Source organism: Mirounga leonina, unplaced genomic scaffold (assembly GCF_011800145.1).
Source record: "Mirounga leonina isolate KUSES-001 unplaced genomic scaffold, KU_Mleo_1.0 Mir_197, whole genome shotgun sequence".
Classification (NCBI taxonomy): Eukaryota; Metazoa; Chordata; class Mammalia; order Carnivora; family Phocidae; genus Mirounga; species Mirounga leonina.
The window spans coordinates 11,397,083-11,412,759 of NW_023270494.1; the positions used below are offsets into that span (position 1 = coordinate 11,397,083).

Consider the following 15,677-nt stretch of genomic DNA (forward strand, 5'->3'; position numbering starts at 1 on the left):
TTTCGATGGCTCTTTGTGGGCCCTGTCTTCCATACAAAATATTAAAAATTCGAGTTCACAACTGTGTTGACAGAAAGATGCATAGGGAAACAGTATATATTAAACCATTTTCTTCAACCTAAAAGTTCTTTTTTCTCCTTCTGATTTTAGAAGAAATTAAAAATCTCCTGCATCCCTAAAAATCTCGTGGGCCTGGCCCTGCCCCCCACCCCTGCCCCGGCCTAAGGGACAAGTCGGCCCTGGCTTCCGGAGGGAGGAAACCCCACTTCCCTGGGCCTGTGCTTTCTCTGCACAGTGACCCAAAATGCTGCCATCAGAGTGGGCAGGGGGCCACCTTTGCAGGTTCTGCTGCCTGTATGAAAATAGCTTCTTTCTTTCTTAATATGGCCTCAGCCAGCCCGCGCACTGAAAGTTGTCCAGAGGGAGTGCGCGTGCTTGTGTTCCTCTCCGAGGTGTTGCCACAGGAATCTGGGCGCGGAGAGCCGGCGATGGGGACGACGCCGCGGGGTCCGGCCAGCCGAGCACAAGGGCTGCCAGGAGCTTGCCCAGGTGGCCCAGCAGCAGCAGAGGACAGGTGTGGATGGGAACTAGGGCTGGGCCATGCTGGGCCATGCCGGGGAGGGAGCATCCCAGGGCAGACGGAAGAGCTGGGAAGGGAAGAGTTTCCTAGAAGCTGGGGACATTGTATCTGGGGTAAGGCGGTGTGATCTGAAGACAGGAAGTGCGAAGGGCAAGGGGGCTGCCAAGGGAAGGATTGGGGGTGCATGGGCCTGAACGCAGAGGGAGGGAACCGCAGAACTTCCTCCAGGTGGCAGGAGAGTGGGAACCGTCCCTAGGACGTGGGGGCAGCTCCTTGTAGCATTTAGTTGCAAGTTTCTTCCTGTTGTAATTCCCTCTTGTGAGCCCTGGGAAAAGTAGGAACACACCCCTTCCTGGCCTGAGTCACTTGGCGAATGGTGGAGAGGCTGCAGCTTCCCCCAGGGCCCTGTCCCAGGTCCCTCTTAGAGGCAAGCAGACCCCACAGCACTGTTTCCAGACAACACGGGGGTCCCAGAGTGTCAGGAGCCCCCACCACAGAGCATGCACATCCATTACCTAGCAGAGCACAGCTAGGAGCAGGGGTGGGTGTGAGACCCCTCCCCATCTCCCGCTCCACCGCCCACTGCCCACGGGAAAGAGTGGGGGACTTTGAAAGGAGGTGTGTGGCCAGACCTTGCCCTCGTGGTGACACCTAAACCACAGGACGCTGATGTAAGCATGATGTTCTTGTAGCTTTGACTTCCGGGACTGGGCCTCAGGACAGGACAGAAGCAGGCGAATCACCCTCCCACACAACTGACAGCACTTCGGGTATCCCAAGAGAGCCACCAGGCACCCCAGGGGACTATCTGCTCTCCCCACTAAACGGAACCTCTAACTGTTTTTCCAAATGAGATCTGGTCACCTTGTACTTGGCCTAGGAATCTCTGAGGCTCTGTTCTGAACAGAGATGGCAGGCTCCCAGCTCAGAGATGCAGAACACAAGCTTCACCTCTTTTCACCAGAAATCACATTAAAACTGTGGTTCTCAACCAGCACGAGTCTGTCCTTCCCGGGCATACCTGGTGCTGCCTGGAGGCCCTTTGGTTGTCACGACTGGTGGTGGAGGGGCCGTTGGCATCTAGTGGGTAGAGGCCAGGGACATGACTCGACATCCTACAATGCCCAGGATAGTCCCCCACAGCAGAGAATGATCAACATTGCCAGGGTTGAGCTGTCCTGCCTTAAGAGCCTGAGGTTCAAACCATCAGGCCCTTTGACGGACGCTGCCAAAGCCCTGCCCTCCTGAGGGTGGGTTAGCTCCTAACCGTCAGGATCTTTCTGTCTGGTTTGCTCACTACTCCATCCCCAGTCCCTAGAGCAATGCTTGACCCACAGCTGGACACAACCATAAATATTTGTTGAATAAAGGAATTCCCCTCACTCTGTTATTGTGTCCCTGGGCTTTAGGGTTCGGGACACGTGTGAGACCTTTCTTTGACCTCGTTTCGTCACATGGGTGTGCAATGGAACATTCACAGTGTCTCTGAAAGGGAACCAATGGAATTAGTCTGCACCCCTCATCCCTCGTGCCCCGCCCCCAACGCACGCTTTACTCTTCTGTATTCATGTGAGTATTTAGATCAACCTGTCTCTTCTCATCATGGCTCAGGGCCACCAGAACTGAGGTGTAAGGAACTCTGGCCTTAGCTCTGAATGGCTCAGGGGAGTTATCTCTGTTCTGGAAGAAGATCTATATCCCCCCCGAGGAATCAAGTACTAGCCGAGGTGCTAAGCACTCTGGGTGCTAGTTCCTGGCTGGGCACCCGAGGACATGAAGTATTCTCATCAGTTTCTTGAAAACGGATCATAAGTCTCTTCTCCTTAGAACGGACCCTGAAGGAGTCATGGAAGAGGCACATGATGGCCCTGTGTCTCTGGCAGGAAGGACACTCCACCCAAGTTAGCTTTACGTGGATGGACTCATGGAGGAAAAGAGCAAGGGGGTGAATCCTATGGAGACAAACTTTCCTGCTACAACTAGGTCAACTTTAACACCCAAGAAAATATCCTATGGGGAGCTGATGGGGTGTTATCAGTCTTGTCCTGGTAAAACTCCAGGGGCCCCCAAACAAATGTTATCTTGTACCAAGACTTGCTTTTTTCAGTCTCCAAACTATTACCTAAGTCAGTTGTCCCCTCTGAGGCCCTGAATCGTTAACGCGATGGTGCACTGTTTTTGCGGCGCTGTGGCTGACTGTAGGTGCAAAAACCCTTCTCAGAGGAGAAGCACGTGCTTGGTTTTCAGTGATGGAACTTGAGAGACTGCCCAGTAATTCGTGCATGTGCAGCCCAGCCTGTGAACACTTGGCCCGACTGCACCAAGTCAGCCCCATAAAAAGCAGCCCGTCTGGCCCTCTTCCCGGCCAGCCTGACATCAGACTCCAGCCCACGCTGTTGTCACACCTGCTGGCATCCCCCCACCCCTGACAGCAGGCTGCCCCCTCCTGATTGTATTGTACAGGGCTGAGCTGGAGTCTTGGGGGCCCCCAGGCTGCCAGGGATGGCGCCTACCCCCCTCTCCCCCACCCCGGCCATCAGAGCTGTTTACCCTTGCTTTCCCCTGGGCTTCGGTCTTTCTCACTGCTCCCCACCAGGTCCGGGGATGCTGGAAGGAGCCCAGGAAACTTGTTTTCCTCTGTGAGGCTGTGTTCCTTAGGCCAGAACCCATTCGGCTATTGGAAGAGCCTAGCAATTCCGTCTCTAACCAGACCAAAAGCTCTGAGCACATGAGCAGCACCCAGGCCCCCTTGTCAGTGAACACAGAGCAGAACCACGGAGAGGGAGTCCCCATCCGAAGGAGTGGCAAGTTCCCGTTGTAAGCCTCGGTTACAGACAGCTGCAAGCAACTCCTCTCAGAATGGCACAGCACGGCCACGGGCCATGCCAAGGAGACTCAGGCTCTGGGATCTGCCTTCATAAGGAGATAAGGGCGAGGGAGGGAGACGATCTTATTTACAGTCATCCTTCTATTTAAGGGAGCAGCCCGTGAACTCACCTCACTGGATAAGCTTCCCTGCCAGAGGTAGGAATGGCCTCACCTACAGTTCATTCTTTCCTTGCCAGCCTGGTGGGGCCACCTCCTTCTCCCTCCCCCTCCAGGGCAGGTGGACACCTAGATTCCGTGATGGCTGGTGACACACTGGCTTCACACGGGCGCCCTGCGGCCACCTGCCCTACCCCCGAGGATGGAATGGCTTCAGTGGTCTATTCCCTCCCTTCAGCTGAGCCCAGACCCAAAGGGGAGATGCGGCTGTGACCCTCTCTGCCCCCGCAGTGTCGGCACACACCGCCCTGGCTCGGCATCAAGACCACGAAACCCACCGAGTCCCCTCTTCACTCCAACATGATCCCCAGAGGACGGCCTGAAAAGAGCCACTGCAGCCTTAACTAGCACCGGGAGATCGGAGCTGTGGCACTCAGAGCTCTGGGGGTACCTGGGAGCACCCGGCCAAGGCAGGTGGCCGGGGAGGCCGCTCTTCTCGAGGTATCTACCACTGAGGCGTCTGTCCATGATTTTCTTGCTCTGCATCCCAACGTGTCAAGAGAGTTTGGGTCTCCTACCTTAACAGGGCGGTGCTGGTGACATTGACGGGAACTCTGCCGGGCCAGTAAGCCAGAGCGGGGACCCGGTGCCCTGCTTCCCACGTGGTCTGCTTGGCCGGACTTCCCCCTGTGACGGGACACATACAGTCGGTTCTCCGGAACCACGGTCCTTTCCTAAAGGCATCCTGAGAGTCTCGGATCACTCCCACAAAGGAAGGACTTCTTTTATAACCAGCTCTTTTTACCGCTCTGGCTCACATCTCGCATTCCATGCTCTTATTTTCCTGGATTCAACATAGGTAAACAGTTGCTCCTGTCACTCTCTATTGAACCATGTCACTTTATTTTCTTCATGACAATTCTAATACTTTGAATTGTCTGGTTTGTTCATTGACTTGCTGATGGTATAGCTCCACACCATGAGACTCCATCAGTCTCATACACCCAGGACATAGTACATATTTAACAAACAGGTTGAATAAAAATGACTTTTCTTCCTACTGATCATAATGTGTTTAATTCTTCAACTGTTTAGAATTAAAAAAAAAAAAAAAAAAGACAATTATTTGAAAAGAGAGAAAGGCTGAAACTCCCCCAGCTATTTGATCTGCTCAACGCCCAACAACTGATCTGGCACGGACTTTATTGTTGTATTTTGGTTTTTGCTTCACTTCGTTTTGTTTTTCTTTTGAGTTAATGAGTCATTCTTGTGTTGTGGAGACAGCATTAGTAATAGCTCGGACCTCTTGCCTCTTGGCGGGGGGGGCTCCTGGGTCGGGTAAGAACAATCTATGTGCAATCTATGAATTTCCACTTTGGTAATTAAAGGAATTATTTTCGTAACCACGAAGTCAAAAGTGACCACCAATATAACGATGACCAGCGGGCTGGAGGAGATGAGGTCATGTTTTATGGAAACATCCTGAATTCATGCAGCACTGAATTAACCATGACCATCCCCACCACTCCCACACACACCCCACCCTCATCCTAGATGAGCCAAGGATTCCACAAAGTTAGCGTGTAGAAAGCCCTTCCAAGGCAAACGCTGTATGTGGCTCACACATATCGCGGTCATGCAACTTCCCCATGTTTGGCTGGCGCGAATAGGAAAGCAGTGATGACGGGCGGGAGGGGGGCTACAAGACCCGGGCGTCTGTCGCTCTGTACTCACACAGCTGCAAACAGAACCTTTGATGTCCCTGGCCCAGCACACCCCACCGGAAATGCTCGGCATTCTTAGGATTTTCTCATAACCAGCTTTGGAGTCCCCCAAGTGTTGAAGTAAGAAACAAAACATAAAACAACTCACGTCTATGGACTGTTTATGCTCTGGGGTGTGGGACTCTCAAAACCAAGTGGAGTTGGGCAGGCTGAATGGGAAGCGCTTGGCTCTCTGTCGAGAGCCGCCCTTCCCATAAAGACGTACAGAGCCCACTTTCAATTTTTCACGCACATGGAACAGGGAATCCAGAGCTGCAGCAAGCCTGAACCGCACTCCCACGTGGCTTTGGAATGCATAACTCACGCTGCAGCTCAAGGCCAAAGAGCAGAGAGGAAGCATCCCCGATTGCACGTGCTAGAGCCCTGCAGATAATTCTACCACTCCCACACCCAGAGATGGGCATCTGTATGGAAGCTGGGCGGGGGGATAGATGGGTGAAAATAGGGAGCCTGTTTTTTACATATCTACGCTGCACAAAATTCAAACAGACTCTCTTCATCTCTGAGGCCAGATGCGAAGGACAAGTGAAGCCTCCAGTTGGAAGAAGCAAGCCCAGAGTTCCAAGGACAGTCATGTGGGAGGCAGGATCGAGGGAAGGCACAGTGGGGGGGGGGGGGGGCCTGGGGCACCAGGGCTGGGTCTCTGCCTCCAGCATGTTTCCAGAAGAACACACTAGCGCCTCCTTAATACTTTTGCTAATTGACCTTCACCACTAGGGGTTCTGTTGTGTGCCATGACCTCTTGTGTTGCTCTTTTTCAGGCAACTGATTTTCCTAATTCGGTTTTCAGAGAAAAAAAATTGTTCGATACGTTTGCCTTATTTCAGCAGCGGGTTGAAAGCTGGAGGGATTAGGAGGAATCCAGCCAGCTATAAAAAGTGTGTGTGTCAACAGAGTGGACAGTCCACATGGAAAGATTCTGGAGTTAAGAGAAAGAGGATGGCTGTGTATGGCCACTTGAGGAGCGAGTCCCCTCTGGGTCATCAGGACTGGCCAGCCAGTGATGTCTGCACTGTGACTTCTGGCTTTAACAGGAAGACGCAACTACATATTCCAGCTGGGCCCACAGACCTCCTCCTATAGCAGAATTTTATCTTAAAGGAGTCCAGAGTGTGAGTAAGCAATTATAAAAAAGATCCACCTTGTTGAATCATGACATTGTACACCTGAGACTAATAGAACACGGTATGTGAATTACACTTCAATTAAAACCATTTTTTTCTTAAATCCCCCTCATTGTGGAATTGTCTTGCTCTAAATCCAAGTATCTCACTGGCCCTGCCAGGTGGACAAACTTTAAAAAGATTCCACTAGCATCCTCGGTGGGTCCCCAGAGTTGTGGCATCTGATTATCAGAAACATCTAACAGTGTTTGTTTCGGTTTATCTGCACTATCTAAGGCTGAGTCCCAGGATAGCTGCCCCTGGTCCCCCAGTACTCTGCAGTGATACCTGCTCCCACTAATGGAATCTCATTCTGAGTGAAACAGAGTAATTACAGTAACAATAATATCTCCCATTTATTGAGCCCTCCCTAAGTACCAAGTTAAAGTACCTCTAAGCGTAATGCTAAGTGCGTCCCTGCATTATCTCATTTAATCCTAATGACAACCTTGCAAGCTAGGCACGATTATCCCCATTTTTTAGATGTAGAAACCGAAGCTCAGAGAGGTTAAGTCATTTGCCAAAGGTCACACAGCTAGCAAATGCCAGAGCCAGGATTTGAATCCAGGTCTAACGACAGAGCCAGCCCCTGACCCATTATGCTAGGACAGTGGCTCCCACCCATCCCTGAATGCATATTAGGACCCCTAGGGGGGCTTCTAAAAAATACCCAGGCCAAGTTTCCTTTGCCAGAAATTATGACTTAATTTGCCTGGGATGGTACCTAGACATTAATATCTTCTAAAGCTCTCCTGGTGACTTAATGTGGAGAGAGCCCATCTAGGACAAGGGCAAGGAGGGTAAGGGGCAAAATCAGGAAGTGGACAGAGTGCGTTTCAAAATTAGATGTGGCTTATCTCCTTTCAAGCATAAGTTTTTGGGTTTTTTAAAAAAGATTTTATTTATCTATTTGAGATAGAGCACGAGCAGGGGGAGGGGCAGAGGGAGAGGGAGAAGTAGACTCCCCACAGAGCGGGGAGCCTGATGTGGAGCTCCATCCCAGGACTCTGGGATCATGACCTGAGCCGAAAGCAGACACTTAACCGCTTAACCGACTGAGCCAGCCAGGCGCCCCTAAGTGTAAGTTTTATATTGCCCACACCTTTATACCTTTATGCTGTAGGATCATAAATGTAAGCCTATTAGTTACAGAAGTAAGAATAATAGCTAAGTCCATAAATTGAACTTCTATGCACGTTTTGATTTCAAATTAAACTTCTGCGCACTTTTTGATTTCAAAAGCGATTCGTCACTTCAGATAAACCTTAATACTTTGATCAGTGGCAGGGGCACATTACAAGTGTTCGTGACATTTGGCTTTCTACGGAGAAATGCATGTCTTATGGGCGTGAGAACACATTCTAGTGCACTTGTGGTTAGTTATGACTCTAATTAAGGCAGAACCTCTTACTTAAAGCAATAAATATTTAGCCTCAGCAACCAAAACATAAACAGAACCATGATTCATGAATTTGCTTTCTTCTTCTTCCCTGGCTGCGGAAGTGAGGTGGCATTCCATGATGCACTGAGGACAGGGAAGGCCAAGGAAGACTCACCCCCACTCCCACCCCCCCACCCCCGCCCCGTGCACTGCAGAGTAGAGGTCTTTCCCAGGAAGGACACCCTGCCATGCTTCACTGAGTCACGAAGGCAGCCTGGCAAATAAGGAGGTTCACAAAGTTCTCAGTACAAAAGAAGCACCGGAAGGGCCCCCAGAGATTCTAACTTAATAAGTCTAGGGTGGGGCTCTGATTCTAGGTGATTCTGATGCCAGTGGTCTGAGGACCGGAGTTTGCGAAATATTAGCGAGGGAAGTAGGAAGATGAGGATGCCTTTGGAGTCAGGCAGGTCTGGGTGCCCTTCCCTTCTCAACGTGTGGCCTTGGGCAGAATTCTTAACCTCCCTCAGACTCGATCTCCTCAGCTGTGAAGGGGAAAAATGACTGCATCTATATCATGGGGTGGTGGGTTACATAAGATAATGCATATAGGGCGCCTGGGTGGCTCAGGCGGTTAAGCGGCTGCCTTCGGCTCAGGTCATGATTCCAGGGCCCAGGATCCAGTTCCCCATGGAGCTCCCTGCTCAGCGGGGAGCCTGCTTCTCCCTCTGCCCTTCCCCCTGCTCATGCACTCTCTCTCTCTCTCTCTCTCTCACGTGCTCTCTCTCTCAAATAAATAAAATCTTAAAAAAAAGATAATGTATATAAAGTCCTGAGCCAGCTCCATTGGCATAGTGCCTGCCAGAAGTGCCCAACAAATGCCATCCAAAAAAGCTCAAAAAACCAAAAACAAGCAAACAAACAAAACTACCTAGAGAGAGAAAAACAGCAGAAGTTGCAAGTTGGCAGATCACACACTAAATCCGGCCCTCTGACAGTTGGGTTTGGCACGAACAGTGTTTTCTGAACTAATTTTGAATAGACAGGGCCCTCTCTCCAGTTTACTGAATCCCTAACACTGCCCACAGCTTAGGAAAACAAACATGCATTCGTTTATATTACCTGCCTGGCATTTGTATTTGTGACTTGGGTAGAAGGACAGGCCTGTCCTGAGCAGCGTGCATTCTATAACCTTCTAAAGAAGCAGGCTCCGTTTCTAAATATAAATACATGTCCTTGCCAAGGATACTCACAGCATACTAGTTTTCTAGAAACACAGGGCAGACCAGCCCCTGTTTGGAGCGAGGACTCTGGCTGGCCTGGGGTGGCCTTGAGCGCAGTGATGGGGACATTCCAAGCCGGGTGGCCAATGTCCCAGAAGGAGACACAATTTGACTTCTACTGGGTCCCCACCAGCTGGCCCTGCCCACCCCCTTCCCCTCCGCCAGGGCCAAGAGCCAACTTCCCGTGTCTCTCTCTCCCTCACCCAGCCCCGCCTCTGACCTCTCTCCACCCACCCCCTGCCCCAAGCAGAACAGAAGGCCCAGGACGCGGAGCCTGCTTCCCAGTGGGAAAGCTCAAGCAACAAGCTGATAGCATCAAGTTACAAACAACCAAGGTCTCCCAGAAGCCGAGGATGCCAAATTCAACAGAACGTTTCCTCATCACCAAGGGGGAGGAAGGAACAGTTCTGCTCTTCAAATAAAACAAGAAAAGATTTTCCAGACAGAGGAGCAGTCAGTTAGGGGACAAACAAGGTGCTGGTTCTGTCCCGGGTAGGAAATAGGTCTGGAGTGGGAGAGGGAGGGACGGCTGCTTTGAGCCAGGGCTGCCCTGGGGCCCCAGGCAGCTCCACGTCGGCTGTGCGCGTGCCCCTCACGGCCCTCTTGGTTTGGGAGGAAGTAGGGGCACTCTGCTCTGTCCCCAGCCCCCTGGTTAAGTTTCTCCTCAACCCTGCAGGGCGCAGGCCAAGCCCAGAGGAGCATCCTCACTCCTGCACAGGGTGAAGGGATGGCTCCAGGAGACACTGCCTCATCCCATCAGCTGAGCAAGGCGGCTCGGCCAGGAAAGGAAAGGGAAGACGAGGAGGGGGGCCTGGGGCCCCGGGAACAGGGGAAGGCAGCGCGTGGCCTGACGTAGCAGGCTGGCTACGGGGAGAAAGAAGCAGGGCTCTGGGTACTGTTTGTCCTACTCCGTTGCGAAAACATTGACTGCCTTCTCCCTTTCATCTGCTCTCAAGACCGGCCCCTTACAGCAGGATATGCAGGCATCCCACTGAAGAGGAACCTGGATGAGGAGGAGCAGGTGGTCCAGAGGGACCCCCAGCCTCCCTCCTGTGACCTGAGCGCCCTTGCCTCGCCCCTTCCACCACAGGGCTCTCTACCCCAAGCTGGGAGGAGGAGGAGGGCTGTGGAGGAGCCGGAGGGGAAGCTGGTTTGGAGAATGAGGAAGGGGAAGTGTTTACCCCCAGGCAAAGTTCACCTTCAGGCTTTCCTGAGAAAAGAAGAGAATGGCATCCGGCCCCCTCCCCACTGAGAATTCAGTGCTGTGCCCCACCCCCCTACACATTAAGCTGCATGTGTTCATGCCTCGCCCCCCAAAAGAGTGGTCTGTCTTTTTTTAAATTTATTAATATTATAATGTTATTTGCTACAAATAGGTTAGCTCTGTTGGATCAGAGGAAACACACACACGATTTAGCTGTGAAAATTTCCATTTTCTGGTCCTATGTAAAAGCAACATCTAGAGCAGCAGAGAGAGGAGGAAAAGTTATATTTTCAAAAATAGTTAAGCCAGACTGTTTCCTGGAGATATTTCATTCATTTTTCATCCTCAGATGCTACTGGCTATTTCTGGTAGGGTCAGACATTAATACTGACCAGTTTAGCTTTCCTGACTGTTAACCAACTATCCCACAAGGAACCGGACTTGGGCTGAAGACACTGTGATGACCCTTGGCACACACATATTCCAAAACATATGCTCCATGTAAAAAGATCCACATTCACCAGAGCACGAAATGAGAAGACTGCAATCCAGCTTCAGAGCAAAGCTTCCCAAGACGGAGGCTCAGAACACTTGGAAAGGCATCCATATGTTATTTAAGTTGCCCACGGCCTTCTGTGGGGCTAGACATTAACACTGACTGGTTTAGCTTAATGAACACTGACCGGTCTGGGAATGAAGCTGGGAATGAAGACATGGAGAATCATGGGGGTTAGGAGAGGACATACACAGGGCCGGGTGCCTCGTGGGCAGTATCCCAGTTGATTCTCCCAGCCGTCCTGCGAGCGGGGTCTACAGCCCCACCTTACAGGGGAGGAAACTGGGCTGTCCAGGGGAGGGGCCCGGTGGGCACGGATTCTTAAGCTGAGTCAAGATTCTAGCCCCATCAGGGCTTCCAAAGCCCTTAGCTCCCTCCACCTCTCCATTCTGCCTCCTGCAGATTCAGAAAGATTCACATTGTTCCATGGGCCAAAGACATTTTCTTTGATGACCATGGGGTCCAAAGAAGCAACACAGGATTTTCCAGATGGCTGAGCAGTTAGCCGGGTAAAACACAGCGTGAGTAACAACCATCATGCAGGCTGAGTAATGAGCTGGTGGAGGTCAAATGACATGGCCCCCTTGACCAATGGCTGGCCTCGGAAAGCCCTCCGCCCTGCTCCACCTAGGTTTCCTTGTGTGGCCGACAGGGTGGTTGGAATAAAGATTGCTGAGGAATCCCCTATATTGCTGGGGATTCTGTCACCTGCTGTTCTCATTTATCATCCAGGGCTTGGTGGAAATGAGTCTAGTCTTGCCCCTCTCCCTGCCCTCAGCCCTGCTGACGTAAGAGGGGTCTTTAAAACCTGAACAAGAGGCCGGGAAGAGTTGGAGATGGGGGGGATGGGCAAGGTTGAAGGTGCATACAGTTTTCACTGGGGGGGGGGGGGGGGGGGGGGGGGGGAATGTCTGGGGACTCAGCAGAGGTGATGGCTGCACCACGCAGTGAACGTGCTCAGTGCCACTGAATTGTACACATCAACAGGGTTAATCTCATGTTATAGAATCTCACTTCAAATAAAATGGAATCATGTCACCTTTACTCATAAAACCTTTCCAAGATTCCACATTTCTTTAGAATTAAGGCCAAAATGGTCCGAACGAAAACAGAAGACCCCTGACCCCCAGCCCCGGCTCTCCCTTTGGCCTTGCCTCCCCCTACTTTATCCATTCCCACGAGCTCCAGACAGCCCAGCCCAGGCTGCTCACGGCCCCCTCCCCTGCAAATCCCTGGCTGTGGCCTACTCATTCTTCAAAACTCAAACCACTCGGGAAAGCCTTCCTGTCTCCCTCCCGTGTGGGTGAGATGCCCTTGTGCCTTCCTTTATCTCGGAGTCCTTACCCCGGATTATACCCTCAGTGGAGGCTCCCAGCACTGTCCAATAGAACCGCCTGCCGTGACGGAAATGTTTTCTATTCGCGCTGTCCAATATGGCAGCCACCAGCCACATGTGGCTTCTGGGCCCTTGAAGTGTGGCCCGTGTGCCTGGCGTACGAGACAGGGTAGCTCTCGACAGGTGGCGCTCAGATTTTAACCTGCATCAAAAATCAGCCGGAAGGAGACAGTAAAACACAGATTGCCAGGATCCCTCAGAAACTGACTCAGCAGGTTCGGAGTGAGGTCCTGGAATTCACACTTCTAACAAGTTCTCAGGTGGTGCCACCGCTGCGGGTCTGGGACCATAGCCTGATGACTACTGGTCTCGATCTGAAAGTTGCAGACTCATACGGTTTCCACGTGGATATGCCGGCTTGGTGGCTCCAGGGGCCGACCCCTGGACCAGCCACCTCAGTGTTGCCTAGGAGCGTGTTAGAAATGCAACATGTCCCTGGCCATCCCAGATTTACTGAGTCCAAACGGCAGGATCCCCAGGGGACTGTCTGCACATTAAAATCTGGGAAACACTGCTCCAGACCGTCACTCCTTAAAGCCAGGGGCATTATTTATCTTTGCATCCCCAGCACAGAGCCCAATGCAGGGCTCGATCCCCCCACCCTGAGATCACGACCTGAGCTGAAACCAAGAGATGGACACTTAACGGACTGCACCATCCAGCCGCCCCTCATAATTGTGTTTCTCACAGGGCGAAGTACTTCCCTCAAAGACCAGAGCCCCACTCCCCATCGCTACACCTAATTCACTATTTCAGAACTGTCTCAGAAAGGGGAGAGAGACAAGATAAGGCCTAGATAGGAGATCAGAGGTCATCTTAGGGAACAGAGAGCTATCTACAGAGGAGCCTCTTACTGACGCAGGCTTATCCGCCCCATCCAAGGTCTCCATAGCCTTCTGGAATTTTACCCTGGAGAGTCCTGACTCCAGGCTCTTTCCAATTGAGCACTGAAGCCAGGAGCCTGGGGCTGAGGGTATTCCAGGTATTCCAGGTACGGAGAGGAGCAATTATAATCAGCTAACGCAAAAAAAACGCTCCCAGCTCCCATCTATCTCTCTAGCCTATTGTTGCAAGGACAAGGCACATTTATACCCTCCTCTAGTCCTGGCACCTTTTTCTGCCCATTTCTCCGGAGAGTGTTTCTGAATGGGACCGGTCAAAGAGGTCAATACGTATGAACAGAAACAACAGATGAAGATGAAGATGAAGACGGCTGGTCACGGGGCAGGTTAGGGGGAGGTGGCACCCAGTTCTCCTGACCCCCAACTCGGAATCTCCAGGCACAAGACCTGGCCACAGACGCTCTCACCTGTGAAGTTCTCGAGGCATCTGACTGGACCGACACCGGGTTATAGATGACAAATAAAAATGAATGATCAGCACTTCCTTCTCACCACCGGCCATGAGATGCACGAATGTTCTAGTTTCTAGGTAACTACAAATACTCTGCCAGACTTACAGGAAAAGCAGTTTGTGTCCTCTGACCTGGAGACTGTGGAAGCCATAGCTCAGGAGCTGGGAAAATCTGGCCCGGGGAGGGGAGGATCCCCCCAAGCCCACCTCTGAACCCCTTGGACACAAGCACCTTCCAAAAGATTTAATCTTTTAGGACACAAATAAGACCAGTTTGTTGTGAGAAAAAAAATCACAGGTAAACCTTCCTTCCCCTACCCAAAGGTAATCACTGCGAATCTTTCGTTAACTTTTGATACCTCTCTTAAGACTTCGTCTGAGAATTGGTATGCTTATTTTCATATAATAAAATCAAACTTTATATATTGCTTTGTAACCTACTTTCCTCACTGAAAAGTATTTAAGGTAAATGCTTCCAGGTCAGAAATATGCATCATTTCAGCAGTTCCTTAGAATTTCCTTAAATGTGCATATCACCATTTCCGTAAACACTCCTCTCTTGCTGGACACTTGGATAATGCCCAACTGTTTTTGTTTTTTTTTTTTAAGATTTTATTTATTTATTTGAGAGAGAGAGAATAAGAGAGAGCACATGAGAGGGGTTAGGGTCAGAGGGAGAAGCAGACTCCCCGCCAAGCAGGGAGCCCGATGCGGGACTTGATCCCGGGACTCCAGGATCATGACCTGAGCTGAAGGCAGTTGCTCAACCAACTGAGCCACCCAGGCGCCCCCCCAACTGTTTTTTTTTAAAACCGATGCGATGACCATACTTTCATATGTATCATTGTTTACTTGCCTTATCAGGAAGAACTGAGGCATCAACAGGTATATTTTCCAAGCCGTTGGTCCTTATTGCCAAATTGTCCCCAGCCCAGTAGCTGTCTTAGAAAGTGAGGTCCTGGGGCGCCTGAGTGGCTCAGTCATTAAGCGTCTGCCTTCAGCTCAGATCATGATCCCAGGGTCCTGGCATCAAGTCCTGCATTGGGCTCCCTGCTCAGTGGGAAGCCAGCTTCTCCCTCTCCCACTCCCCCTGCTTGTGTTCCCTCTCTCATTGTATCTCGCTCTGTCAAATAAATAAATAAAATCTTAAAAAAAAAAGAAAGGGTGGTCCTTGGGGGGCAGCTTTCCCAGAGCACATGGGCAATGAGCTGGGGGCTCAGGGAGGTTTAACTGGAAAGGAAAGAATGTCGTGTGGTGGGGAGATCACTGACTTTAACTTGGGGGAGCAAGCCTGGCTCCCTCCTCACAAGCTGTGTGCACTTGGGCAAGTTCTTAGCCTCTCTGAGGCTCTCCTTCTTCAACTGTAAATAGAGGTGTTACTACCTACCTTCCCACATTGTAAGGTTTAGGGATAATGTGTATAAAAACCCTGCGTATTTATGCCCTGGATGTTTCCTGAATGAACGAAATGAATTCATGGTTGGATGGATGGAGAGATGACTGAAAAAAATAAAAAAGGAAAGCAAAGAAAGCAAGGGCAGTGGGATTAAAGTCAAGGTGAAGTGTATTAGTTGGAAGGTCCATGGACTGAGGGCCAGTCCCCTGAGGGAGTCCGGGGGCGGGGGCGGTGGGAGGTGGGAGGAGGGAGGAAAGAAAGGGGTGGCCCAGGCTCAATAGAAACTCTCATCTCTCAGTTTATTTCTTCCCCACGAGCTGGCAGCTGGTGATCAACTTGTCTGTGTTTCGTAATGATGGCCAGAAGGCCTGCATAGGATTTGGTCATCCCAGAGACAGACCCCACAGCCCGACCTGGGCTCAGCAACCCCTACAGGATGTACCAACCCCAGCTGAGTCCCTACCTTGATGAATTTGCCACGATCCAGTGAAGGGACCCACGCTACCTGCCAGCTCACACTTCTGAGCCCACGGGCCATTGTCTCCTGGAAACAAAAAGAAGCAACATGTAGTGATCGATAGGCTCGTGGATGTTTTTGC

At 51.2% G+C, this 15,677-nt stretch overlaps 1 protein-coding gene across 2 annotated transcripts in view; it reads right to left on the bottom strand.

Annotated features, from left to right (window-relative positions):
• The window catches only part of ARSG (arylsulfatase G), a 94,693-nt gene that overhangs the window by 11,621 nt on the left and 67,395 nt on the right, over positions 1-15,677 (bottom strand). For both annotated transcript variants that reach the window (XM_035026183.1, XM_035026184.1), the window contains 2 exons: positions 15,542-15,622; positions 4,144-4,252 (listed from right to left, as the gene is read on the bottom strand). In XM_035026183.1, coding sequence (XP_034882074.1) covers positions 4,144-4,252; positions 15,542-15,622 — 190 coding nt within the window. The remainder of the gene's footprint in view (positions 1-4,143; positions 4,253-15,541; positions 15,623-15,677) is intronic.